Source organism: Pristiophorus japonicus, chromosome 1 (assembly GCF_044704955.1).
Source record: "Pristiophorus japonicus isolate sPriJap1 chromosome 1, sPriJap1.hap1, whole genome shotgun sequence".
NCBI classification, from domain to species: Eukaryota; Metazoa; Chordata; class Chondrichthyes; family Pristiophoridae; genus Pristiophorus; species Pristiophorus japonicus.
Window position 1 is genome coordinate 14,137,132 of NC_091977.1, and position 22,323 is coordinate 14,159,454.

The 22,323-nt window shown below is 46.5% G+C and overlaps 1 protein-coding gene across 1 annotated transcript in view; it reads right to left on the reverse strand.

The window, feature by feature from the left end:
- The window catches only part of haus3 (HAUS augmin-like complex, subunit 3), a 32,428-nt gene that overhangs the window by 4,664 nt on the left and 5,441 nt on the right, over window positions 1-22,323 (reverse strand). The window contains exons 2-3 of the mRNA XM_070877636.1: window positions 17,819-18,811; window positions 5,331-5,770 (exon numbers count right to left, since the gene is read on the reverse strand). Coding sequence (XP_070733737.1) covers window positions 5,331-5,770; window positions 17,819-18,724 — 1,346 coding nt within the window. The 5' untranslated portion in view covers window positions 18,725-18,811. The remainder of the gene's footprint in view (window positions 1-5,330; window positions 5,771-17,818; window positions 18,812-22,323) is intronic.

Sequence of the window (22,323 nt, forward strand, 5' to 3'; positions counted from 1 at the left end):
GGGGGAAAGGAGAAGAGGGGGGGGGGGGAAAGGAGAAGAGGGGGGGGGGGAAAGGAGAAGAGGGGGGGGAAAGGAGAAGAGGGGGGGGAAAGGAGAAGAGGGGGGGGAAAGGAGAAGAGGGGGGGGAAAGGAGAAGAGGGGGGGGAAAGGAGAAGAGGGGGGGGAAAGGAGAAGAGGGGGGGGAAAGGAGAAGAGGGGGGGGAAAGGAGAAGAGGGGGGGAAAGGAGAAGAGGGGGGGAAAGGAGAAGAGGGGGGGAAAGGAGAAGAGGGGGGGAAAGGAGAAGAGGGGGGGAAAGGAGAAGAGGGGGGGAAAGGAGATGGGGGGGAAAGGAGATGGGGGGGGAAAGGAGATGGGGGGGGAAAGGAGATGGGGGGGAAAGGAGATGGGGGGGGAAAGGAGATGGGGGGGGAAAGGAGATGGGGGGGGAAAGGAGATGGGGGGGGGAAAGGAGATGGGGGGGGAAAGGAGATGGGGGGGGAAAGGAGATGGGGGGGGAAAGGAGATGGGGGGGGAAAGGAGATGGGGGGGGAAAGGAGATGGGGGGGGAAAGGAGATGGGGGGGGAAAGGAGATGGGGGGGGAAAGGAGATGGGGGGGGAAAGGAGATGGGGGGGGAAAGGAGATGGGGGGGAAAGGAGATGGGGGGGGAAAGGAGATGGGGGGGGAAAGGAGATGGGGGGGGAAAGGAGATGGGGGGGAAGGAGATGGGGGGGGAAAGGAGATAGGAGATGGGGGGGGAAGGAGAAGGAGATGGGGGGGGAAAGGAGAAGGAGATGGGGGGGAAAGGAGAAGGAGATGGGGGGGGAAAGGAGAAGGAGATGGGGGGGGAAAGGAGAAGGAGATGGGGGGGGAAAGGAGAAGGAGATGGGGGGGGAAAGGAGAAGGAGATGGGGGGGGAAAGGAGAAGGAGATGGGGGGGAAAGGAGAAGGAGATGGGGGGGGAAAGGAGAAGGAGATGGGGGGGGGTGGCTGAGCGAGGCGGGGGCAAGACTTCGGGCAGGGCCCGTCCGCAGCATCAGATTTACAGGTAGGTGGCGTTGGGTCGGGTCGGGTCGGATCGGGGGTCGGGTCGGTTTGGTTCGGGTCGGAGTGGGGCGGTGGTGGGCAGAGGGAGGTCGGGTCGGTTCGGTTCGTGTCGGGGGGGAGGGAGGTCAGGTCGGGTCCGGGTGGGGGGTCGGGAGCGCGGGTTGGGTCGGGGAGGTCAGGTCGGGTGGGGGAGGGAGCGCGGGTCGGGTCCAGTCCGGGGGGGGTCGGATCCGGTCCAAGGACGGGGCGGGAGTCGGGTTGGTGTCAGGGTCCGGTCCCCCGGGGGGGTGGGGGGGGAATAGCGGGAGTCGGGTCGGGTCGGGTCGGGAGGAAGCAGGAGCTGGGCGTGGGAGGCAGCCTTATGCACGCAGCCCCAGTGAGGCCTTTCGGCCAGGGCTAGGGGCTGCGTGCTTCTGGCCCCTCCCACACAGTTTTGGGCGCCTGGAGCTACTGCACATGCGCACCCACAGTAGCGCGCATGTGCAGAGGTCCCAGCACTGTTTTCAGCGCAGGGACCTGGCTCCGCCCTCAACAGCTTGTGGTGCGCCGCGCCCGACTCCAGAGGACCTGCAGGGAGCCGGAGAATAGGTACGTTTTTTTTCAGGCGCACTTTGTGGCGCGAAAAACGGACGTACAGGTCGGGGCCGCACCGTTCTAGGCGCGGCCCGAAACTTGGGCCCATGGAATCATAGAAATTTACGGCACAAAGAGAGGCCATTCAGCCCATTGTGTCTGTGCTGATCAACAAAGGGCTACCCAGCCTATTCCCACTTTCCAGCCCTTGCTCCGAAGCCCTGCTGGTTTCGGCACTTCAAGTACATATCACTTTCTCCCCTTTTAAACAATGGCACAATGTTAACAGTCCTCCGGCACCATGCCTGCAGCCAGAGGATTGGAAAACGACGGTCAGAGCCTCCACTATTTGCTCTCTCTCCCCTCAACAAAAGCTAAACTGCTTTTCAGGTGTCTGCCTCATTTCCCAACTGCCCAGTCAGAAAGAGATCAAAAATATTCCAACAGAACAAGTGTAAGGTTACAGAAACAATCCACCAAATTTCTTATTATGCTGATTAGCATGTGAACTACCAACCTCCGACCTCGTTTTTTTATTTTCAGCAAAATACTGTTTGTAAAACACAACGTTAAAAATAACTCAAAAGCAAAATACTGCAGATTCTGGAAATATGAAATAAAAATGCTGGAAATACTCAGGTCAGGCAGCATCCATGGAGAGAGAAAAAGAAATAACGGTTCAGGACGATGAACTTTTGTTCGTTCTGAAAGATGAACTGTTTCTCTCTCCACATTAAAAGTAACTATTTATTTCTCTCAAAATCCTTTCTATGGAAAAATAAGTCAATAAATCCTGAAACACGACAGTGCTACGGAGATTGATGCACAAGCTTGGAGGGCATGGCATAGCTACGGTGCTTCTGAAATGATCAAAAATTGGCTGAAACAAAGGGTCATTGTATGTACAACTCGATTGGCTTGAAGGAGTTAACTAGCAGAGTTCCACATGGTTACAGGCTGGAATCACTGATGTCTATTTTGTACACATAAATGACAGCATAGGTCACAGAAACAAAACTTTCCAAGTTTTCAGACAAAGCCAAACTGGAGAGACCACAAACATTAGGAAACAGGCTGATCAAATACAGAAGGACTATGATAGATTGGGCAGCTAGACTGACAAGTGGCCAATGTCATTTAACCTGAGCAAATACAAAGTCATGAGATTAGGAAGGATAATAACCCCCCCCGCCGACCCCTACCCCACAAATTGACTCCTACCACAATGGTCTTCACATTTTTAATTTGTTCTTGGGAGGTAGGAAAGGCAACATTTCATTGCCCACTCCTGGTTGTCCTGTGGGCACTAAGTCAGCCACATAGGGCCCGATTTTCCCCATGACTTGCTACAATTTTTTTGGAGTAAGTTGTTTTTTCTGGCGTAAGTTAAAAAATGCCATTTTCCCCAACAAAATTTGCTCCAGAGTAAGTCAGTTAGGTACGATTTTTTTTTTTTTTTTTTACTTGTTTTTTTTTCAAAAAGTGATCCCATACACTTACTCCACTTTTGGCCATTTTGGCCAGCTAAAAGTTACTCCAAATCAGCGTATGTGACCAGTTCTGAAAAACGTTGCGGGCAGTTAACAAATTGGTGCAGGTAAGACCTGCACCAAGCATTCAATATAAAAGTTCAAATACCTATATAAAAATAGGGTAAACAATTGAACAACAATTAAAAAATTGTATTAAATCCTACCTTTAGTTGAAATCGGCCATGGAAGGCAGCGGACTGGGTCGGGAGCCGGGGGGGAAAGAGGAAAGGCTATAAAGAGCTTCACAACATGCTGCGCGCATTTCCAGTAGCTCCAGGCGCCCAAAACTGTGTGGAGGAGCCTGAAGCACGCCGCATCTAGCCCTGGCCGAATGGGCTCAGTGGGGCGGCGAAGATTGGACTAGACCCTCACCCCACTCCCATTCAGCTCCCACTGGCTCACCCCCCCCCCACCTGCTCTCTACCCCCCCCCCTTCTCTCTCTCTCGCTCTCTCTCCCCTCACCTTCTCTCTCTCTCTCTCTCTCTCTCTCCCCCTCTCCTCTCTCTCTCTCTCTCTCCCCCTCTCCTCTCTCTCTCTCTCTCTCCCCCCTCCTCCCTCTCTCTCTCTCCCCCCCTCCTCCCTCTCTCTCTTCCCCCCTCCCTCGCTCTTTCCCCCTCCCTCTCTCTCCCTCTCTTCCCCCCTCTCTCTCTCTCTCCCCCTCCACCCCTTTCTCTCTTTCCCCCCTTCCTCCCTCTCTTCCCTCCTCTCTCTCCCTCTCCCTCTCCTCTCTCCACCCCTTTCTCTCTCCCCCTTTCTCTCTTTCCCCCCCTCCTCCCTCTCTCTCCCCCTCTCTTCCCCCCCCTCTCTCTCTCTTCCCCCCCTCACTCTCTCTCTCTCTCTTCCCCCATCTCTCTCCCCCCCCCATCTCCATCTCTCTCCCCCCCCCTCCTCCATCTTTCTTCCCCCTCCCCCCCTCTCTCTTCCCCCTCCCCCCCTCTCTCTTCCCCCTCCCCCCCTCTCTCTTCCCCCTCCCCCCCTCTCTCTTCCCCCTCCCCCCCTCTCTCTTCCCCCCTCCCCCCCTCTCTCTTCCCCCTCCCCCCCTCTCTCTTCCCCCTCCCCCCCTCTCTCTTCCCCCTCCCCCCCTCTCTCTCTTCCCCCTCCCCCCCTCTCTCTCTTCCCCCTCCCCCCCTCTCTCTTCCCCCTCCCCCTCTCTCTCTTCCCCCTTCCTTCCCCTCCCTCCTCCCCCTCTCTTCCTCCTCCCCCTCTCTTCCCCCCATCCCCCTCTCTTTCTCTTCCCTCTTCCCCCTCCCTCTCTCTTCCCCCCCCTCTTCACCCCCCCTCCCCCTCCCTCTCTCTCTTCCCCCCCTCCCCCTCTCTCTCTCTCTCTCTTCCCCCCCTCCCCCTCTCTCTCTTCCCCCCCCCTCCTTCTCCTCCCCCTCTTTCCCCCCCTCCCCCCCCTCTCTCTTCCCCTCCCCCTCCCCCCCCCTCTCTCTTCCCCTCCCCCTCCCCCTCTCCCTCTCTCTCTCTCTCTCTCTCCCCTCCCCCTCTCCGTCAGAAACACAGAGACACAGAGAGAGGGAGACACTGGGGGGGGGCCGTCCCAGCACGCTGTTGGAGGGCTTACGGTGCTGCAGTCGGTGAGTAGAAACTTAATTTTTTATTTATTGATTTTTTAATTATTTTTATTTTTAATTTTTTTTGATTGATTTATTGGTTGATTTATTGATTTATTTATCATTTATTATTGATGATGGCTCTTTATTTGTAAAAGTGATGTGTTTCATGTTTGTAAACTTCCCTCCCTCCCCCCATCTCTCTTCCTTAAGTCTGATTTTCTAAGTGGAGGCAAGGTTTTTCTGAGCGTACAAAAATCTACACTTACTCCATTCTAAGTTAGTTTGGAGTACGTTTTCGCTGCCTAAACTTGCAAAACAGGCATAAGTGGCCGGTCACGCCCCCTTTTGAAAAAAAAAATCTGTTCTAAAATGAAACTGTTCTAACTCGAACTGGAGCAAACTAAATGCCTAGAATTGCAATTTCTAAGATACTCCATTCTAAATTAGTTGCTCTAAAAAAATAGGAGCAACCCAGGCCGAAACTTGACCCCATTGAATTGAATTTCACAACTTGGCATGATAGGATTTGAACTCTCAACCTCTGGTTTGTTGGTCCAGTAGCAGAACACCGAGGTTAGGCATAAGCAAGCAAGAAATAGAACCCACAGTTTTTCCATTGTACATTTTCACTCCTATTTTTACCTGATAGTAGAGGTATCACTTGAATCAATGACGGTTCGTTGTTTACTGCTTGGTAATAGAGACTGATCAGAGAGCATCTCTAAACGTTGCAAGAAGTCTCCCCTGCTTTGTTCAAGCTCTGCGGTCAGATTCTCAAGCTGTCGATGGACATCTCTGTGCTTGCACAATTCCATTTCATACGCGAGCTGAAGTAGTTCAAATCGAGTTTTCTGTTTGATGAGCTGGCTTGCAACCTGGTCCTGTTTGGAGGTATAGTAGTCTTGGCGAGACATCTGCAACTCAAAATTTCCCTTCACCACAGGCATATTCAAGAGCTGTGCATTCTCCACAATCAGGTCAGGAAGTTCCTTGGTGAGTAGGTGCTCGATTTGGACATTGATCTGAATCAGCTCTTTGGTGAAACTGTTTTTCTTGGCTTTTGCACTATTTGCGTCGATCATCTATTGAAAAATCAAGCTATAGTTTATATAACATTTAAACTTACAGCTGCTCCCAATATGTTACACCAGTTTTACGTTCCCCGTTCACTTTTTCCCCTCCCAACATTATTCCTCAGCAACTTGTTATCCATATACCTTTCAGCCAAAGTTAGTTAGAAAATTATATGTTTTTAAAAAAATATTCTCACCTGAAGGCAGTGATTCGGTGGAAGTATAATACCCCTGGTGCTGGTAGATCTCAAACATGTGACTATGCAAATTAAAGCAACAATCCAGGAATTGAGCATATAATGTAGGATGGAACATCAGTGCAGTACTGAGAGAGTGTTGCATTGTCAGAGTTATCATCTATCAGATCAGATCTAAAAAAAAACGAGTGCCTATCTGCTCTCAGATGGACGTAAAAGATCTCAAAGAGCAAGGCAGTGCTCCCAATGTCCTAGCCAACATTTATCCCTTCACCACCACCAAAAACAGATTACCTGGTGGTCACTGATCTTATTACTGTTTAAAACCTTGCCATGCCCAAAATTGGCAGCTGTGTTTTGCCTAGATAAATGAACGCCTCTGACTCTTCAGATCATCCTAGCCCGGAACCTCCCCTAAAGTCTTCAGCACGTACGCCCCAACAGGGGAAGCTACAGACGAGACCAAAAGGGAGTTCTACTCCAGCCTCGAACAATATCTATTCCGAGTATCAATGGACGATAAGCTGATCCTCCTCGGTGACTTTAATGTCAGAGTTGGAAAGGACACAGACCTCTGAGAAGGTACAATTGGCAGAAGGGAAGTAGGGAAAACCAATTCCAACGGTAGCCTCCGCCTGATGAAACGCTCAGAAAATGGCATTGTTACAACCAACACCCTGTTCCGTCACAAAGACAAGTATAAGGCTTCATGGCAGCACCCTCGCTCCAAGCACAGGCATCGGCTAAACTACGTCATCGTCCGAGCAAGGGCCCGCAAGGACGTCCGCATCACCCGCGCCATGACAGGAGCGGACGACTGCTGGATGGACCATCGTCTTATCTGCTCTGTCATCATCATCAACGTAGCCTCAAAACAATGACGGCAACAGAAATAATGCCACAGGAAAATCAATGCTGGAGCACTCCACGACCCAGCTAAGAAAGCACTATCCAGCCAGCACCTCACTGCCAACCTGGCGACTCCCAGTGATCCCAAGACAGAGTGTCCACAGTGCCTGGTCTGCCCTCAAGGCCTCCATAATTAGCACCTGTGAAGAGATGCTCGGTCACTCGACCAGGAAATCCCAAAACTTGTTCGACGAGAACAACCAAGAGATCCAGGAGCTAATAAGCCACAAGCGCAAGGCAGTCTTGGACTGGAAACTGCAACACAATTAGAGAGCAAGAAAGCAGCTCTACAGACGTCTGAAGGCCAAGGTCCAACAAAAAAAAACTCACGACCAAAAGGACAGATGGTGGGTGGAAAAAAAGCAGTAGTTCCAGTTACCAGCCAACAACCACGACATGTGTGGATTCTTCAGCACAGTCAAGACCACCTATGGCCCAAGCACCCAAGGACCTATCCCACTACTGGCCAAGAATGGAGAGGTACTTATCAAGGACAGAGAGGCAGTCAGTGCTCGCTGGAAGGAACACTTCGAAGATCTCCTCAATCGAGACACTGTCTTTGACGCGAGTGTCCTCGATTCCATCGCGCAGCATTCAACCCGCCACCACCTTAGCACTACCCCAGCCTAGCATGAGGTAGAAAAGGCCATCCGACAACTGAAAAACAAGGCTTCTGGAACAGATAGAATCCCCGCCGAAGCACTAAAGCTGGGCAGAGAAGCACCACTGGCACGAATACAGAATCTTATTTCTCTCATCTGGAAGGAGGAGAGCATGCCAGAGGATCTCAGAGACGCGGTAATTGTGACCATCTTTAAGAAAGGCGACAAGTCCAATTGCGGTAACTACAGAGGAATTTCCCTGCTGTCTGCCAACGGGAAAGCCATTGCAAGAATCCTCCTCAATCACCTTCTCTCTATGGCTGAAGAACTCCTCCCAGAGTCGCAATGCGGATTCCACTCACCAAGAGGCACAATGGACACAATCTTCACCGCGTGGCAAATGCAAGAGAAATTCTGGGAACAGCACCAACCCTTGTACATGGCCTTCTTTGACCTCACAAAGGCCTTCGACACGGTCAACAGTGAGGGATAATGGAGCAACTTCGTCAAATTCGGCTGCACCCAAAAGTTTATCACCATCCTTCACCTGCTTCACGACAAAATACAAGCAGTGATCCTGACCAACGGATTCACCACAGACCCAATTCACTTTCAGACCAGGGTCAAGCAAGGCTGTGTCATTGCACCAACACCCTTCTCAATCTTCCTTGCTGCAACGCTCCACCTCCCCCTCAGTAAGCTCCCCGCTGAAGTGGAGCTAATCGACAGAACAAACGGAAAACTGTTCAACCTCCACCGCCTCCAGGCCAGATCCAAGGTCAGCCCATCCTGTCACTGAGTTACAGTATGCAGACGACGCTTGCGTCTGCACACACTCGGAGGCCGTACACCAAGCCGTCGTGAACACCTTCACCGAAGCGTATGAGAGCATTGGGCTAACACGAAACATCTGTATGACAAAGGTCCTCTACCAACCTGCCCCCACCACACAGCATTGCCTGTCACCCCCCCCACCCGATTATCAAAATCCACGATGAGGCCTTGGACAACGTGGACCATTGGGAGCCTACTGTCAACAAGGTCAGACGTCGATAACAAAGTCCAACACCGCCTTCAGTGTGCCGGTGCAGCCTTCGGTCGCCTGAGGAAGAGAGTGTTTGAAGACTGGGACCTCAAACCCGGCACCAAGCTCATGGTCTACAGAGCAGTAGTGATACCCGCCCTTCTACATGCCTCAGAAACATGGACTATGTACAGCAGACATCTCAAATCACTGGAGAAATACCAACCTTACCTCCGCAAGATCCTGCAAATCCATTAGCAGAATAGGCACACCAACATCAGCCTTCTCGCTCAGGCCAACATCCCCAGCATCGAAGCACTGTCCAGGCTTGATCTACTCAGTTGGGCGGGCCACATCATCTGCATGCCCGATACGAGACTCGGAGCTCCGACACGGCAAGCGAGCCCTAGACGGGCAGAGGAAACGCTTCAAGGACACCCTCAAAGCCTCCTTGAAAAAGTGCAACATTCCCACCGACACCTGGGAATTCCTCACCCAAGACTGCACAAAGTGGAGAAAAGGCATCCGGGAAGACGTCGAACACCTAGAATCTCTCTCTACGCCGAAAGCAAGCTGAAGCCAAGCATAAACAGCAGAAGGAGCGCACGGCAAGCCAAGCACCTCACCCACCCGTTCCTTCAACCACTGTCTGCCCCATCTGTGACAGAGACTGTAGGTCTCATCAGTCACGAGAACTTATTTTTAGTGTGGAAGCAAGTCATCCTCGACTCCGAGGGACTGCCTAAGAGAAGAGAGACAAAAAAAAGTGACTACACTTCAAAAATATTTCACTGGCTGTAAAACACTTTTGAAACGTCCCGAGGACATGAAAGACACTACACAACAAGCTCCAGCAGACAAGCTAGATTTGCAGCAGGCCCAGAAGTAAAATTGAGCATTCCTCTCCAACACTCAGGTTTGATTTGTGCAACAAGGAGAGTGGAATACACTCTACCCTAACTACAATATGTTGCACATGTGCAGCTTCAGACAGTTTTCAACCCATCAGTGCTTTGAATTTCTCCCCCAAGCACCATCAAATCTACTTTGTTGCACGTGTGAATAAAGATAGTTTATCCCATAAAACTAGGAAGATTCAAGTTCCCATCTCAGCTCTTCAGCAACCTATCTGACCCCAACTAGGGCGTCAGTGGAGTGCTAACGGTCGGCCTCAGCATTTTGAGCAGGTAAAGGAGAAAGGAACAAGGCAGGACAAATGAGGAAAGGCAATCCCCTGGCTCATGTTCCTGCCCGTCTATTGACCAGTGCTCAAAGTGCGCTTGTGGATGTCAGTGAGGAAGCAGTCAGGCCCAAAGACTACCTTTCATTGTCAACTGGACCACAGACTTGAACTGAAAAGTGGTTTCTTGATTGAGGGGCAAAGTTAAAAAAAAAATCACACCTGTGAGCTTGTGAACTCACATGATGAAAAATAAAATGAATAGAATTGACTTTTGTTGAAAAAAAAAGTACACTTTCCCCTTGTAATGCATGACTGCAGCTATTGCTCTATTTCTTTGCTTACTTTCAAATCAAATTAATGCTCAGTGATGACAGTGCTAAATTTAGTCTAGTAATTGGCAACTTCTGCAATGTCACAGTAAAATATTATGAGACTATAATCTTCCTCCCAACAAAGATCTCACAAAATTTCTAAAATAGTGCCTACTCCATTCTGGCAATTGGTACTTGGCACACTGCTAATATTGAACTAACGGACTGACTGAGCAGGGGAATCATTGTGGCCATCCTGATGAAACACACACTGGAATTATTTTGTTTAAACTTTGTAACTGTATAGGGTATTGGTAAGGCCGCACCTGGAGTACTGCGTGCAGTTTTGGTCACCTTACTTAAGGAATGATATACTGGCTTTGGAGGGGGTACAGAGACGATTCACTAGACTGAGTCCGGAGATGAGGGGGTTACCTTATGATGATAGATTGAGTAGACTGGGTCTTTACTCGTTGGAGTTCAAAAGGATATGGGGTGATCTTATAGAAACATTTAAAATCATGAAAGGGATAGACAAGATAGAGGCAGAGAGGTTGTTTCCACTGGTAGGGGAGACTAGAACTAGGGGCACAGCCTCAAAATACGGGGGAGCCAATTTAAAACAGAGTTGAGAAGGAATTTCTTCTCCCAGAGGGTTTTGAATCTGTGGAATTCTCTGCCCAAGGAAGCAGTTGAGGCTAGCTCATTGAATGTATTCAAGTCACAGATAGATAGATTTTTAACCAATAAGGGAATTAAGGGTTACGGGGAGAGGGCGGGTAAGTGGAGCTGAGTCCACGGCCAGATCAGCCATGATCTTATTGAATGGCGGAGCAGGCTCGAGGGTCTAGATGGCCTACTCCTGTTCCTAATGCTTATGTTCTTATGTTCTTATGTTAATGGCAATTTTTTATTTTATTTCAGTTTCATTTCATTTCAGTCCTTAAGGAAAGGCTCCAATTTGATTTTTTAAACTTTCCTTGCAGGATTTCTTTAGTGCACTTACTTCATAATGTTCTGGAAAAATCCCTTTCCCCAGTGGAATGGTTTGCTAGCAGCTGCAACTGCCACGGCAGCATTTATTTCTTCCTCAAACCACAACTGCTGGGTGAGCACAATTTAGCTATCATTTTTTGCAAATGCACCAATGTCTGTCTGTGTTGGGAGAAAAAATATTGCTTCTATTGCCTCCATGACTCACTCTGTGTCACAAAGGCTGAAAGGCAGACATGGAGGCAAACAGCAATAAACACAGCAATGTTACAAAATGTAAATTCAAAAGCTATCAGTAAAGGGAACGGAGCTAACATAAAACAGGAATCGCAGACAACGGCTGAATTCTCTATTCTGGTCAGTTACTTCCTAGGTACCCTGCAAAGTTGCTGACTCCAAACAAAAACTCCTGCCTATACTCAAAACCCTGCGATGACTGCAATTGCGTACTCGAACACAGGTTGGCAGGATTTTAGGCTCAGTCAATAACACGCCAAATCATAAGTTCCAAAAAAGGGAAAATCAACCAATATCACATCTGTCCATCTCTTAATGGCAAATTTGAGTTAGATGTCTGCCTAGTCTTTTGCTTAAGTACTGCTGCATGAGGATTGGAATGGAGGGGGGAGGGGGGAGAAAATGTTTCCCCCCCCCTAAAAAAAAAGTATAGCAAGAAAGTGATTATGGACTATGTCCCCAAATTAACTTTGTGAATAATGTGAAACAGTTCAAATCCCAACATGCCACTTTGTGAATTTGAATTCATCACCACCTTCTCAAATAAAAATCTGGAATAAAAAGCTAGCATCAGTAATGGTTACAATGAAACTATCCGATTGTTGTAAAATTCCATCTGGTTCATTAATGTCCTTTAGGGAAGGAAACCTGCCGCCCTTCCTCGGTCTGGCCTATGTGCAACTCCAGACCCACAGCCATGTGGTTAACATTTAACTGCCCTCTGAAATGGCCTAATAAGCCACTCTGTTGTATCAAACAGCAAAAAAGGGGTACAATAAGGTACCTGCAAGGCACAAGCCAGGAGTGTGATGAAATACTCCCCACTTGCCTGGATGAGTGCAGGTCCAACAACACTCAAGAAGCTTGACACCACCCAGGACAAAGCAGTCAGCTAGATTGGCACCCCATCCACCACCGTAAATAATTCACTCCCTCCACCACCGGCACACCATGGCTGCAGTGTGTACCACCTACAAGATGCACTGCAGCAACTCACCAAGGCTTCTTCGACAGCAGCTCCCAAACCCGCGACCTCTACCGCCTAAAAGGTCAAGGGCAGCAGGTGCAGGTGCACTCCCCCACCTCCAACTCACACACCATCCTGACTTGCCATTCTTTAATCGTCGCTGGGTCAAAGTTCTGGAACTCCCTCCCCAACAGCACTGTGAGAGCACCTTCACCACACGGACTGCAGCGGTTCAAGAAAGCGGCTCACCATCACCTTCTCAAGGGCAATAAATGCTGGCCTTGTCACCGACACCCACTGAACGCATTTTTTTTAAAGTAGCAAAAAGTCTGGCCATTTGCCAAAGAAACCAGATTTAATTTCAAATGGCCAGTTAGATTTTAGTCTAAATGAACAAGTTGATAATGTCCCCTTTATTTTTAGCCAGTATTCAAAAACTACATGGTTTCTGGAAACTAAAAGTAAGCTATTACATAATGTTCTAAATATTTTATTGAACTACATTTCTTTTTCTGGCATTCAACGATTTCCTTTCATAATTACTTTTTAACACTTGAAAAGCAACAAAATCCCCAAAATGTCACATTTCTCCCCCGGGAAAAAATGAAACAGTTCACGTTACCATCACAGCCACCCCACCCCCACCCCGCTAATAAACCATACAAATCTGGATGGTAACCAGTTCAATCCTCGAGCTGCGCAGTTACCCAATTTCAACTGCAGAAGCAACATGGACGCAATTAGTCCCATTACCCCACGGGGAGAAATAAACAGCCAAGGTTCCAGCTTTTGGTCACGATACAATAACCCTGATCACTATACAATGACCCTGATCACTCACTATACAATGACTTCTGCTAAAACAGCACAAATGCAGATGTCGGGAGAGGTCAGGATCAGATTTTTCTGTCTAATGCAAAAAAATTCATTTGAAGTGTAGTCACTTTCTCATAAAGGCATACACAGTAGCCAATTTGGACACAAAGGACCCATAAACAATAAGTTAGATTAAATGACACTTAATCTTTGGGTCTATTTTAGTTCCATGCTGCCACTTTTATTCTCAACAAATTAATCCCAGGCATAATAAGCTGGATATTGAAATGTGCTGATAACAGAAAAATTGGGAGTTTCGTAAACAGTGAAGAGCATAGTAAAATGTCAGGAGGATCAAAATACACGTTGGCAAAATGGCCTGACAGGTGGCAGATACAATTTAATGCAAGTGTAAGGCAATACATTCTGGGAGGCAAAACAAGGAATGAGGGGATACGTTCAATGGAAAAATGTTGGAGTGTGAAAGAACAGTGGGTTCAAATACATTCCCTACAAATACAAGTAACAGGTAGATGAAGCACCATTAAAATAACATTTGTAGATTTACAAGAATACTAGAACTTCAAGGTTATACCGATCAGGAAAGAATGAACAAGCTTGAAAAGGCGGCTGAGGGAGGTCTTTAAAATTATGAACGTTTTTGATAAGAGTTGACACAGAGTGTTTTCACTTGTGTGGAAGAGCAAAATTAGAGGTCATCAGTATAAGATAGTCACCAAGAAATCAGATAGGGAATTCAGAAGAAACTTCTTTACCCAGAGAGTGATGAGAATGTGGAACTTTCTACAACAGGGAATAGCGGGCAAGAATTTTTTTTTAAATTCACAACAATAACCCGTATTTATATAGCACCTTTAATGTAGCCAAATGTCCCAAAGCGCTTCACAGGAGTATTGAGACAAAAAATGACACCAAGCCACACAAGGAGAAATTAGGGCAGGTGATCAAAAGCTTGGTCAAAGAGATAGGTTTTAAGGAATGTCTTGAAGGAGGAAAGAGAGGTAGAGAGGCGGAGAGGTTTAGGCAGGGAATTAGGGCCCAGACAACAGAAGGCACGGCTACCAATGTGATTATAATCAGGGATGCTCAAGAGGGCAGAATTAGAGGAGCGCAGACATCTCGGGGGGGAAGGGTTGTGCGGCTGAAGGAGATTACAGATAGGGAGGGGCAAGGCCATGGAAGGATTTGAAAACAAGGATGAGAATTTTGAAATCGAGGCGTTGCTTAACCGGAAGCCAATGTAGGTCAGCAAGTACAGGGGTGATGGGTGAGCAGGACTTAGGACACGGGCGGCCAAGTTTTGGATCACTTCTAGTTTACGTAGTTAGAATGAGGGAGGCCAGCCAGGAGTGCGTTGGAATAGTCAAGTCTAGAGGTAACAAAGGCACGGATGAGGGTAACAGCAGTGGAGTATAAAAGCAGGGAGGTCCTGCTGCAACTGTTTAGGGTATTGGTGAGGCCGCACCTGGAGTACTGCGTGCAGTTTTGGTCGCCTTTCTTAAGGAAGGATATACTAGCTTTGGAGGGGGTACAGAGACGATTCACTCGGCTGATTCCGGAGATGATACCTTATGATGATAGATTGAGTAGACTGGGTCTTTACTCGTTGGAGTTCAGAAGGATGAGGGGTGATCTTATAGAAACATTTAAAATAATGAAAGGGATAAACAAGATAGAGGCAGAGAGGTTGTTTCCACTGGTCGGGGAGACTGGAACTAGGGGGCACAGCCTCAAAATACGGGGGAGCCAATTTAAAACAGAGTTGAGAAGGAATTTCTTCTCCCAGAGGGTTGTGAATCTGTGGAATTCTCTGCCCAAGGAAGCAGTTGAGGCTAGCTCATTGAATGTATTCAAATCACAGATAGATAGATTTTTAACCAATAAGGGAATTAAGGGTTACGGGGAGCGGGCGGGTAAGTGGAGCTGAGTCCACGGCCAGATCAGCCATGACCTTGTTGAATGGTGGAGCAGGCTCGAGGGTCTAGATGGCCTACTCCTGTTCCTAATTCTTATGTTCTTATGTTCTTATGTTCTTATGTTCTTATGTTCTTATGTTCTTATGTTCTTATGTTCTTATGTTCTTATGAGCTGAGGCAAGGGCGGAGACGGGCGATGTTACGGAGGTGGAATTAGGTCTTAGTTATGCTGCGGATATGTGGTCGGAAGATCATTTCAGGGTCAAATATGACACCAAGGTTGCGAACAGTCTGGTTCAATCTCAGACAGAAGTTGGGAAGAAGGATTGAGTTCGTGGCTGGGCAACAGAGTTTGATGCAGGGACCGAAAAGAATGGCTTTGGTCTTCCCAATATTCATGTGGAGAAAATTTCTGTTCATCCAAAATTGGATGGCAGACAAGCAATCTGACAATTTAGACATCGAGGATGGTTGGAGAGAAGTGGTAGTGAGGTAGAGCTGGGTGTCATCAGCATACATGTGGAAACTGACGCTGTGTTTTCGGATGATGTCGTTAAAAGCAATATGTAGATAAGAAATAGGAGGGGACCAAGGATAGATCCTTGGGGGACTGCAGAGGTAACGATGCGGGGGTGGAAAGAGAAGCCATTGCAGGTGATTCTCTGGCTACAATTAGATAGACAAGAATGGAACCAGGCGAGTGCAGTCCCACTTAGCTGGATGACAGTGGAGGGACGTTAGTGAAGAATAGAGTGGTCAACTGTGTCAAAGGCAGCATTTATTGCCCATCCCTAATTACCCTTGAGAAGATAGTAGTGAGCCAGTTCTGGGCTGTGGGTCTGGAGTCACATATAGGCCAGACCAGGTAAGGACAGCAGATTTCCTTCCCTAAAAGGACATTAGTGAGCCAGATGGGTTTTTATGACAATCCAGTAGTTCCATGGTCACTATTACTGATATTAGCTTTTTATTCTAGAGTTATTTAATTAACTGAACTTAAAATCCCCACCTGCTATGGTGGGATTTGAAATCTCATCCCTGCTTAATTAGTCCAGACCTCTGGACCTCCATAACTACTATACCTGTACTACCGTTCCCCTGAATAGCATAGTTGCATTTAAAGGGAAGCTAGATAAGCATGAGGGAGAAGGGAAGAGGGTTATGCTGATAGTTAGATGAGGAAAGATGGGAGGAGGCTTGAGTGGAGCATAAATGCTATCAAGGACTGGTTGGGCCGCACAGTCTATTTCTGTGTAATTCTATTTAAATGGCGGCAGAGAGTAAAGAAGTAATCATAAATTCTTAAAGGCATTGGTAAGGCCACACAGTGTAGTTTTGGGCACATGGAAAGGGCATTAAAACACTTGTTTAAAAAAAAATTCCCTCACGTCACCTCCGATTCTTTTAAATCTGTGTTTAGTTACCGAACTTTCTGCCACTGGAAGCCTTAATCGCTATCAAAACCACTCATGATTTTGAACACCTCTATCATCAAATCTCCTCTTAATCTTCTCTTTTGTACTCTATATCTCAATTAATAAAGCCAAGGATACCATGTGCTTTTTTAAAAACCTTCTCAACTGTTCCTGCCAACTTCAAAGATTTACAGACATACACCCCCATTTCAATCTGTTCATGCACCCGCTTTAAAATTGTACCAGTTATTTTATACATGTTGAACCTCACTTATCCGGAACCCTCGGGACCTGTCCTGTTCTGGATAAGGGATTTTTCCAGGTGAGGGGTGGTCACGTTAAATTGGATGGTACAGGTACTGAGCAAGGGGATATCAGGGCTGGTTGGCTTGGGACAGGGAGTGCGGCAGAGAGATCATGGGCAAGGGGGGGGTGCGAGGGATCAGACAGCGATTGCGGGAGTCGGCAGCGAGAAAGGACTTCAATTTGTTCATGTCGGAGTTCTGCGCATGCGCCACCCGGTGGCAGGGAATGATTCTGGACGAGGGGTGGTTCCGGATAAGGGAGCTTCAATCTGCATTGCCTCGCCTCATTCTTCCTACAAAAAAAAAATCACTCAATACTATCTCTGCTTTTTGTCCCTTAGCCAATTTCTGATCCACGCTGCTATTGTGCCCTTAATCCCATGGACTTTAATTTTGCTAACAAGTCTATTATGTGGTACTTTATCAAACACCTTTTGAAAGTCCATATACGCTACATCAACCGTACGACCCTCATTAACCCTATCTGGTATTTCAAAGAACAAATTTTCATAAACTTTGATTGGGGAGGAAAGAAAGCCAAATAGCCAAATATCTTTTTTGTAATAAATACACACAAGTGACACAATGGAGCTTCATTAAACTTTGCACCACCATACATTGCACAAGATAGCTAGGAATGAGGTCTATTCAGTGGTCTGCACTAATAATCCAGAGAATGAAAGTTCAAATTCCACCATGACAGTTTGAAATTTTGAATTCAGATTTGAAGAAAAAAAACCTAGAAGTAAAAATCTGGTAAAATTGATCATGAAGCTGCCAGATTGTTGTAAAACCCCCAACTGATTCACAAATGTCCTCTAGGGAAGGAAACCTGTTGTCCCTACCTACTCTGGCCTTTGTGACTCTGGTCCCAACATCATCGCAGTAACTGAAGTGACATAGCAAGCCACTCAGTTGTATCAAATTGCTATTGGGGAAACTATGGATGGGCAAAAATACCAACCAAGCCAACACCCACAACCCGAGATATAGATATATAGATGCCCGCCCAGAAGGAACCCACATTCCTACCAAGCATCCAGTTACATTTCAGTTTAAAATACAGTTTACTAAGAAATACTTGAGCGTTATGTCCCCTTAAAAAGAGAAAATAGTTGCAACAATTACTTATCGTCAGTACTCAAAAGAAAACAATCCTACCTTTCTGTTTCGCATCGAGGAGATTATCTGTTCCATACACTGAAGTCTAGACTTGGTGCTCTGTTCTTTTGCTTTTGCCAATATTAACTGTCGCTGGCTGCTGGTGTACGCTGCTTGGATTCTAGCCATTTGCTGCTGATGCTCCTTGCGTACCTCATTGCTCTCTCCTTGTATTGGTTGAGAAGTTAAGTCCACTAGCTGAAATTTCTCTACGTCAGAGCTTTCAACCAGTTCCACAATGCCTTTAAAAAGCTGTTTCTTTGTATACTCAGTGAGAGCTGCTGTGCATTGTTCTTCCTGCTGCAGATAGTTGTCCAATACAAGCTGTGACAGAAAGATGGTCTGTTGCCCTGGTCTCCTTTCTGACTCAGTGCTTGAATACATAGCACTCAGCTGCTGAACCTCTTCCATTACCTTCAACAGAGTAATATTTAATTTAGCATTTTCAGCAGCCAACTGTTCCTGTGTCTCTCTCAACAATTTGGCACATTCTTCCTCCTCATCCTTTAGTCTCATTGGCATATGATGTAATCTTGAAGCCATCAACTGCTGCTTATTCCGTCGCTGGATTTTATAATTGCGAATCAACTGTAGTGCCTTCACCTCCTCTTCCAATTTCTCAACCGTCGTCTCTGGCAGGTTACCATATTTTGATTCTGTAGAACGCGTCCCCAAGACCTGATCCAAGTTCTTCTGATCCAACAGACGATGTTCAATTTTTTTTAACTCATTCAGCTCTTTGTCGGTCAAAACATTCTGTTCATTTATACTGCTGCAGAACCAGTTGACAAATTTCTTTGCATCGCCAATGTCAAACCACCAATCAAAATGCTCCCCATTCAGTTGATCGGCTTTAGGATAAGCAATTTTCTTTAATGTCTCTACAAATATTTTCCCACCACTCATAGTGGTTAGCACATTATAATTTTTTCTGGGGTATGAATGAAAGGAGTTTTAAAATATCCAACTGCAACAAAGTGGGCTGGTGGATGTCTGTTTTAATCCCAAGCAAAAACAAGACATTAACTTAATTTACAAAAAACAAAAAGCAGCCCAGCATTTCTCAAATCACAGCAGAACCACAGATTAAAGGGATCATGTTTCACATAACTGCACTCACCTGGTAGACATCAACAGTGATATTTCCTTTAATGGAATAAAACACAGTGCTCATTTTCCTCAATATTTAAACCAATCGCTAAAGAAAATGCATTCTCACAAATCATGCATTTCAAAAGGCATACATTCCCATGATTTTGTTAGCAGATCTCTAATATGATGTTGAAAACTAGTGGTATTATCCTTTTTTATGTTAAGAGGAATTTCCCATCACTGATTGCTGGACTGGTACTTGGAAAGAAAAGTATTTCATGAAGTGAACACAATTAAACTTCTCAGAATAGGCCCTTCTGGCCAGCAGCACTGACAGCTGTCATGGTGCGGTCTGGTCTCTAGAGGAAAATGATGAATCACAGAAATTACAGCAGACAGAGGCTACCCAACCCACAGCAGAGCTGGTCTCCTATTGTCTTGGTAAATCATCGCTACTGGACCAAGACCTAGCTCTGTCAAGACCGTGTGGTGGCTGGTCACCATACATTAAAAAAAATCCCATACAGGCAACTTCCATCCTTCAACATGTAATTCGGGACCTGGAAGATTACGTCCTTCACTGAAACACCTGTGAACTCATCCCTTTTTAGTTGGGGCTCAGGGAAGGTGCAGCACGGGCCAGCCCACACTGCGATCTATGGACAATAGGAGTATGTATGCGCACTACGTCCGTGCAGCAGAGCTTGGTCTCCAGTCGTCTTGGTTAATCCTTGCCACTGGACCAAGACCTTGCTCTGTCAAACCTGTGTGATCACGGCTGGTGTGCAACGGCCTCCCCACGTTAAAAAAATTCACGCACAGGCATCTTCCACGCTTCAATATGTAGTTCAGGACCTGGAATGTCAGGTCCCTTATTGAAACACTTGTGAACTCATCCTTTTTAGTGGGGAAGCAAATCATCCTCGATACAAAGGACCTCCTATGATGGTGATGATAGCTATGCAAACTAAGTAGAGCTACTTACTGCAATCACATTTCCCAACCTTTCCCTATATCCATTAATATTATTTTCAAATACTTATCCAATTGTTATAATCTTGATCGTAATGTTTTAGTAATTGCAGAATTTTCTAACTTCCACACCTTCATTATACAAATTTAACATTACTTCAACAGATTGGAAAACTGCAAATGTAACGCCCCTATTTCAAAAAGGAGGCAGACAAAAAGCAGGAAACTATAGACCAGTTAGCCTAACATCTGCAGTTGGGAAAATGTTGGAGTCCATTATTAAAGTAGTAGCAGGACATTTGGAAAAGCATAATTCAGTCAGGTAGAGTCAGCATGGTTTTATGAAGGGGAAGTCATGTTTGACAAATTTGCTGGAATTCTTTGAGGATGTAACGAACAGGGTGGATAAAGGGGAACCAGTGGATGTGGTGTATTTGGACTTCCAGAAGGCATTTGACAAAGTGCCACATAAAAGGTTACTGCACAAGATAAAAGTTCACTGGGTTGAGGGTAATATATTAGCATGGATAGAGGATTGGCTAACTAACAGAAAACAGAGAGTCGGGATAAATGGTTCATTCTCGGGTTGGCAATCAGTAATTAGTGGGGTGCCACAGGGATCAGTGCTGGGACCCCAACTATTTATAATCTATATTAACGACTTGGAAGAAAGGACCGAGTGTAACGTAGCCAAGTTTTCTGACGATACAAAGATGGGAGGAAAAGCAATGTGTGAGGAGGACACAAAAAATCTGCAAAAGGACATTGACAGGCTAAGTGAGTGGGAAAAAATTTGGCAGATGGAGTATAATGTTGGAAATTGTGAGGTCATGCACTTCAGCAGAAAAAAAATCAAAGAACAAGTTATTATTTAAATGGAGAAAAATTGCCAAGTGCTGCAGTACAGCGGGACCTGGAGGTACTTGTGCATGAAACACAAAAGGATAGTATGCAGGTACAGCAAGTGATCACGAAGGCCAATGGAATCTTGGCCTTTATTGCAAAGGGGATGGCATATAAAAGCAGGGAAGTCTTGCTACAGCTATACATTGGTGAGGCCACACCTGGAGTACGACACACATTTTTGGTTTCAATATTTACGAAAGGATATACTTGCTTTGGAGGCAGTTCAGAGAAGTTCACGAGTTTCATTTCAGAGATGAGGGGGTTGACTTATCAGGAAAGGTTGAGGAGGTTGGGCCTCAACTCATTAGAATTCAGAAGAATGAGAGGTGATCTTATCGAAACGTATGGGCCCAAATTTGGCCCTCCGGTTAAAACGGCGCACTTAGCTGAGGTGCGCCGACTTTCAGCTCCCAAAACAGCGCTGATAATGTAGTTCCGCATTCTCCCCGCTCCGTGGTCCATCCTAGGCTGTGGCATGGTGTGGCAAGCACAGTGGGGTGCGGAGCCAGATCCCGACTCTGAAAACAGTGCTGGGACCTCTGCATCTGCGTGCTTGAGTGTGCGCACGTGTGCAGTAGCTCCTCACCCCAAGAATCTGAGTGTGTGAGATGAGGGCTGTGTGGGAAGGGCCGAAGCGCGTCGCTTTGTACTTACCTGCGCTAATTTCTTAACTCTTTGCAAGCGTTTTCTGTGCGGCCACATACGCTGGCCTAAGTTAGTTTGGAGCAACTATTAGCTGTCCAAACTGGCTTAAATGGCCAAAACACGTGTAGATAGCTGGTAATGCTCCCTTTTGAAAAAAAAACTAAACTAAAAAAAATCCTAACTAACTCACTTACACTGGTGCAAATTAAATGTGCAGAATAGGGATTTTTAAGATACTCCAGAAAAATCAAGTTGCTCCAAAAAAAACAGAGCAACTCCTGGTGAAATTTGGGCCCTATGAGAAGGCTTGACAAGGTGGATGCAGAGAGGATGTTTCCACTGATGGGGGAGACTAGGATTAGGGGGCATAATCTTAGAATAAGGGGCAGCCCATTTAAAACTGAGATGAGGAGAAATTTCTTCTCTCAAGAGGGTTGTAAATCTGTGGAATTCGCTGCCTCAGAGAGCTGTGGAAGCCGGGACATTGAATAAATTTGAGGGGGAAATAGACAGTTTCTTAACCGCGAAGGGATTAAGGGGTTATGGGGAGCAGGCAGGGAAGTGGATCTGAGTCCATGATCGGATCAGCCATGGTCGTATTAAATGGCGGAGCAGGCTCGAGGGGCCGTATGGCCCACTCCTGCTCCTATTTCTTATGTTCTTATGTTAGTAGCTTATAAAGTGAATGAAGAGTTGTCTCAGCTTTTATCTTCCAGGTATACTTTTATAAGAAGCTATGAACATTATCTTTCGAATTAAATCTGAAAATTGGAGCAATCTCTTATTTGATCAATGTTTACTTCTCTGGATGATCTCTAAAAAATATATTTAAGTTATTCAAGTACCCTGTACTATGTTTGAATTTGAGTTTTGGATTTGAGTTGTATTTG